We start from the raw sequence: 7162 nt of genomic DNA on the forward strand, positions 1-7162 counted from the left end.
AGTGTTTGAAGGCATCTTGTTGCTTAATAGCCTTGGAGTTGAATATAATTCGATGTGGTGCTGTTAAAAAAAAGTCGATGTGGAGCTAAGTTTACGTTGCATTCCAGTTGTTCCTATCGTTTGATGGCTGATGCCACATCACCTACACAAACAAGTGAAGAAATAATCAATTATTAAAAATTATTAAGTAAACAGAGTGGTATTGCATTACAAATATTAGAGAAGACTCGTGAGAATTTTTAAGATTTAATCACAAATGGCCAATTTTTTAGTGAAGGAGAGGTGAGAGTAATTAGATGCTGAAAGTAGATGATGGATGGTGAAGTAAGGGATTTAGTTTTTTGGTCCAAATATTATACTATGTGACTTTGATTTGAATTTTCAACTCCCGCTAAAACATAATTGCATTGAGAGAGGTTTTGGGAAAAGAACAGGTTTCTAAAAGATAGGAAATGGGAGAGGTTTTCTTAAGAAAGAGGTTTCAAAAGATAGAGACCGGTTTCTTGTAAAAATAGGTTCCAAAGGTCAATTATAGAGACCGGTTTTTGCTACCTTATTGTAAAACCGATTTCTATTCATCAAAGGAACCACTTTTTTCACTCTCATCGAAAAATAGGTTTCTATTAGGGGTTCCTATTCCTCTTTTTGTAGTAGTGTTTGTTTGGTACCGTAATTGTTTTTTGACACGTAAATCTTGATTTAAAAAATTTAAATAATAAATTTGGCTGTATATATGTTTTAGTTTTGTTTATGTAATGTTTAATCTGAGAATAATATTTAGATAGGTACAGATGTTCATGCTTACTCTGTAATTGTTGTTGCATTTTCTTGAGTTGTGTTGAGTCCATTGGTCTCCTATACTTTCAACCTCTGAGATACAACGACGTATAGTACACCCCTTGGTGGTTAAATCACTTATGGTTCCTCTTTTTAAGTAACAAAGGTTGGTTTACTATTTGTTTCTTTCTTTGCACGTGTCATGTGTCTTTATGATTAAAAGTTAGAGTGCTCCCAACGGAGACACTTCTTCACCTTAGTCCTCAGCGCCACATCAGCGCTACATCAGCACTTTTTTCTCACTTCCTTCCCAGGACTAAACCCAGGACTAAACACTCCCAACCATGACACTCCTTCCTTCTTCTTTTTTTTTTAATTTTTTATTTTTTTATTATTTCCAAATAATATTAATTTAGTTATATATATTATAAACAATAAATATGTAATAACATAAAACTAAAATTTCATTAAATAAATAAAAAAAAAACATTACAAATAATTAAAATTAAAACATAGAATTTAAAATAAAATTACATAAAATAACTACTCTTCGTCTTCGTCTTCGTCTTCGTCGTCGTTAACGTGTGAAGGTCCCGCCTCATCTTGATTGTTTGGATTTCTCGTTGGATCATGTCGAATTCGATAATTAGGTGGAAGACTATAAACGTGTTCTACTAGCATATCTCGTAGTAATCGATGAATGCCCACATCTCTTAAATCCGCATCCGCCCGGATATGCGCGTCAACCCTTTCTTGGAATGTTCCTCTTGCACGTCGAATCGGGCGATAATTCTCTTCAAGTCCACAAAATGCACGTCCGTTGTCCTCGGTTATCATATTGTTTAATATCACACATGTTAACATAATCCTTCTAATTTTTCGGATATAATATGGTCTTGCCGGATGCTGCACAATCGTCCATCGACCTTGTAGTATTCCAAATGCTCGTTCAATATCTTTTCTTGCAGATTCTTGATACCTTTTGAACTTTGATTGTTTTGGATCAATCGGATTTCTGAATGACTTAACTAGCGTGGCCCCCACTCCGGATAAATTCCATCCGCCAAATAATAACCCTTATTAAACGTACACCCATTCACCGTAAACGTGCACGGTGGAGCCTCGCCGGCTAATAAGTCGTTAAACAAATCAGATTGATTAAGTACATTGATATCATTATTTGATCCCGCGGTACCAAAGAAAGCGTGCCAAAACCATCCATCATAAGAAGCTACCGCTTCAAGCATAATTGACGGGTAACCATGGTCACCTCGTGTGTAATGACCCTTCCAACGTGCCGGACAATTTCTCCATCTCCAATGCATACAATCGATGCTTCCTAACATCCCCGAAAATCCATGTATTTGAGCATGTTTAGTGGTCAAACGTTGCACATCTTGTGCAGTTGGTTTTCTCAAATACTCTGTTGCGTACAAGTGAAAAATACATTTGCAAAAATTATTTAAACAATCATATGCGGTTTGTTCACCCATATGCAAATACTCGTCAAAAAGATCGGCCGTCGTAGCATACGCTAGTTGACGTATGGCTGATGTTAATTTTTGAACAATATTAAAACCTAGTAGCCCACAAGCATCACGTTTTTGATGAAAATATGAGAAATACTCAGGAATCGGAGTTTGAGAAAAATTCATTATACCTTGACATATCCGAAGAAACAAAGGTTTGCTCATTCGATAACGTCTACGAAAATAATCATCGGGAAACGTACAGTTGTCGAAAAAATAATCATTCCATAAAGCTCTTGCACGGCCTTCACGATCTCTATATAAATATCTTCTCGGTGCCCTTGGAATGGGTTCAACTTCTTCTTCGTCATTTAACTCATCTAAACGATCAAGACTTGCGATATCTTCAAGTGCTCGATTATTTGTGGTATTCAAGATTGTTAATACCAAATTCATATCCGGATCGGAATTTGGGTTATTTGGATTCATATTAATATATATAGTGTTTGATAATTTGAGATAGAATTGTTGATATTGGATGAAATATGAGTGTATGTGTGTATGAAATATGAGTGTGTATGAAATTGTATGAAGTTTGAGTGATATATAGAGTTTAAAAGAAAAAAAATAAAAAAATAAAAAGAAACTCACCTCCAACGGCCAAAAATTTGACCGTTGGAGAGATTTGGATCGTCCTCACACATGACCAAAAAAGGCGGAGCAGCGAACGAAAAGCTGGACGGGATCGAGGGCGGCCCCCTGGGCTAGCCGCTGCCATCGGCGCCCAGGAGGGCGCGGCCCTGGGCGGTTCTCTGGACGCTTCCGTTGGGAGCAACCTTATAAAACATAGCAAACAATCACTGTATGGGGGGATACGATATTGTAGCAGGGGTGTCTTTGGTGCATGTGCGAAGTGTGCAGTCGCACATGGCCCCAAATTTTTAAGGGGCCCAAAATTTTGAAAAACTTATATAATAATTCATTTATTAGTACATCATAATGGAATATATTACTTGCAGTCTATCATTTAACAAGAAAAACTTAATAGATTGATGTTTATAGGTATTAAAAACAATATAATGGGAGTATTGACTATAAAGAGTTGATCACTTACAGTACTTCGTTATAAAAATGTTAGGATTACGGTTTTATATAAACAATAGTGTAACTACAACGAGTTGACAACTATTTGAGAATAACACTTTGCAACGATTGTTTTGAAATTTTTTAAATTCTATTGATTACGCTATCATAGTATTATATATTATACGTATTAAAAAAATTAACATTTATAGGGGCCCTTTTTAAGTTTCGAACATGGCCTCAGAAATTAGCGAGACGGCCTTGTATTGTAGCATAAACAACCGTAGTTGTGCAGGAGTATTCAAGGTATGACTAAGTCAGGTTTGCTATTATTACATTCCCACCGAAATAAAAAATTTTAAGCTAGGTGTGTATGTTAAATAATGTTAAATTAGGGGGAAATAGCCGAAGTGAGATTCGGGCCGTGCCATGGAAGATTTTATGCGGCAGCTACAGAATACGCTGTTTCTATACTTGATGTGAAAACAGTGGCGGATCCATGAAATTTTTTCACCAGGGGCGAAAAAAATTTCTAAACGTAGAGATTTTTTTTGGGCAAAATATAGAGGTTTTTGAGCAAAATTTAGAGATTTTTGGGCAAAATACTAAGGTTTTGGAGCAAAATATGAAGGTTTGGGGACAAAATATGAAGGGTTAGGGGCAAAAAAAAAAAAAAAAATTCCACCGGGGTCAAAATCGAAAAACCGAAAAAATTAACACTAAAAATTGCAAATCCACTGAGGGCGGCCGACCCACCCTGACCCTTCATAGGTCCGCCCCTGTGTGGAAACACAATGCGTTCGACATTCATTACCTGTTAGTACTACCTTCTTGCACTTGATATGTTCAAATTTTTTTAGTCACCTGTACATATTGTAATATGAGTAATAATATAGGGGCATCCAAGACTGTGTTTCCCTGGGATCTGAGTAGCGAGTATTTGGAAGTGGTTACTGAGAACTCGGTTCGAGTGTGGTCTCTTAGTGGCAACAAGTTTCATTTGTGTGTTTTTTATTCTAGCTATACTTCTTTGTTGGTCATCGGATGTTTTCAGGAAAGTTTTTTTATTATAATTTGAAATTGATCAATTGCTATTGCTTTTTCAGTGTTGCTCTATATGCTTAAATTTTGACCAATTCTTTGTTTCTTTGAGATCATATCAACAACAAATTTCCCAAAACACTATTTTGTTAATGTTTATACTTTTAATCTTCAATTCGTTGTGCATTATAAAATTGTTAGTGCTATGCAAATTTTCACTTGCATCCCATTATTTTAAAAAGATACAAAATAAGGTCCGCACAAAATCCAATGTTGGAAATTGTAAGTGTTTGAGATCGAGAGGGATCAATATAAAGACCTGAACAATTAGAAACGGAGAAAAAATTTCTTTTGAACAATCACCTCAAATAATTGGTTTAATATATAATAGATATGGTTCATATGTATTCATGATATTGGTTGTTCAACTCATTTAAGTGAATGTTTTAATGTTATGTTTGACGATTGATGTTTACCTTTCGAGTTTGTCGAACGTGATTGCTTTTTCTCAGATCTGCCGGGTACTTCGGAACTTGGTGATATTGGAGGTACTATCTTTTATTTTAGTTTTGAAAGTGTTCTTATTGTGTTAGTGAACTGCTATGTTGATTTGTTTTCAGTCATTCTTTATCGTCTCTTGCTGACATTGTTGAGGTGTAGGCTTCACTGTTAAGCTAAATAAAACGGCAGAGGTTTGCTTGGTGGTTAAGTGTGATGACCCGTCCAAATCCACTTGGACGAATATATCATTCATTGATTTCATAGTGAGGTTTTGACCTCTATATGATACGTTTTGTAAACAATGCATTCTTTTGAAAAGGCACACCATAACTGAATATATAAATCCAAGGTTTTCAGCATCTGATGATTTCTACATATAGACAATCACCGTAAATAATAGTTTTTAACAATACTACATCCGTTGACAATGCAGTCAAAATAAGATACATGGTGATGATTTTGTGAATGCAAAGTGTTCTCGAATAAAGCATGTATGACTCCATGCACATAGCTTGTATAACGTATAAGCAAACAGCGGAAGACTTCTAGAAACCTGAGAATAAACATGCTTAAAAGCGTCAATACAAAGGTTGGTGAGTTCATAGTTTTAATGTTGCGCATAATCTGTATATAAAGGTGAATCACAAGTTTTCAATTGTTTCATCAAGAAACGTTTATCAAAATATTCTACGAAATTGAGCACCCTCGTAACTAAACTTAACGTATATATAATTTATACCCTTTGTATAATCATCTTAATAATACACGCAAACCAACGTGTACGCTTCTCAAATAGCATACGTCCGTTAAAAGGCTAGTGCTCTAGCTCAGACGGGGATATCAAGCCCTATGGATCCATATACAACTACTCGCGTCCACCAGTTCTTATAACCGGCAGTTACTAGTTACCAAAGCTAAGAGATTTTCAGTTCAAACTCAGTGTAGAATTTAGTATGTACTCGTGTCCATTGTGTTTAAAATAAAGTGCATGTATTCTCAGCCCAAAAATATAGATTGCAAAAGCACTTAAAAAGGGAGCAAATGAAACTCACCTTAGCAGCATATAAGGCCATTCACCGAAATGTGACCGAAACTCGGAATGCAAAATAACCGTAGATCTCAACTTAGAGAACATATGTTGGTCAATACATGTCTAACAAGCTAGGTCAGGTCATAGTGTATCACAATTCTAATGCTCGAGACCGACATGCAAAAGTTAACAAAAGTCATCTCAAAAGTCAACCTGACCCAATATGATCTTTAAATCTATACATGTTTATTAACATAATATAAGTCTTGATAATTGAACGAATTTATAGTTTATCAAAATCAAAATATTATTTATTTCAGGAGCTATATTATATTTGAATTATCATGATAATCGAACATATTTTATTATTTCACATAGTTTTTCTAATACTTGTATAATTAGATTATAGTGTTTATAAAGCTTTTAAAACATGATAATACAGTCAACTTTGACAATTGATCAACAAAACAAAACGTGCCTTATATAGAAATTCATTTACTCAATTAGTAATATCTAAAAATTCAATTTATCAATCTCATAGACAAGTTGTTTAAATATTAATTTACAGTTTCAAACACAATTTCAATTAACGTTAACCATCATTCAGTTGACCATATCTTTTAATCCGTTCATCGAAATCACGCGATTCTAAATAAAAAGTTAATAATTTTTCGTCAGCTTTCCAAAAACATGCATATCATATACTTTATATCAGTAGCATATGTATCAAATTCGTGATTCATCATAAACTATCTAATGATAAAATTAAAGCATACAAGCATGCATAAACATATATACTCGAGCACTAGACATGGATACACTATTAATATATAAAATTTAAGTTATGAGTGCTCACATATCAATATTGTGATTCAATATTGCAGGAAAGTACGTAGACGCAACGGAGATGATAAACACTAGATTTGACTCATGAGCATACCCCCGATCCATACCCATAACCTCCATAGCTATAACCCATAATTTCCTTAGCTCTATCCTTCTCGAAAAACCCCATTTGATATCGCTCCCACATACCCTCGTCGTAGTATTTTATGTATAATATTAATAATAATACTAATAATACTAATAATAATATTATGATTAATAATAATAATATAAATAATATAAATAATAATATGGAGTAAGAATATATACCTTATGTGTGTGCAAACTGAGAAACGAGTTCGATATATAAAGGAGCCTGGTGGCCGACACTCATGCGAGCGCATGAGTGTTCCATAGTTCATCCATGCGAGCGCAT

General features: G+C 34.6%; 1 protein-coding gene across 1 annotated transcript; it reads right to left on the reverse strand.

Annotated features, from left to right (window-relative positions):
- Nucleotides 1-1805: 1805 nt before the first annotated feature.
- LOC139900596 (uncharacterized) lies at nucleotides 1806-2735 on the reverse strand. Its single transcript, XM_071883361.1, has one exon. The coding sequence runs from the start codon at nucleotides 2733-2735 to the stop codon at nucleotides 1806-1808; it is 930 nt and encodes a 309-aa protein (XP_071739462.1).
- Between the last annotated feature and the right edge of the window lie 4427 nt (nucleotides 2736-7162).

This window comes from Rutidosis leptorrhynchoides, chromosome 3 (genome assembly GCF_046630445.1).
Source record: "Rutidosis leptorrhynchoides isolate AG116_Rl617_1_P2 chromosome 3, CSIRO_AGI_Rlap_v1, whole genome shotgun sequence".
Classification (NCBI taxonomy): domain Eukaryota; kingdom Viridiplantae; phylum Streptophyta; class Magnoliopsida; order Asterales; family Asteraceae; genus Rutidosis; species Rutidosis leptorrhynchoides.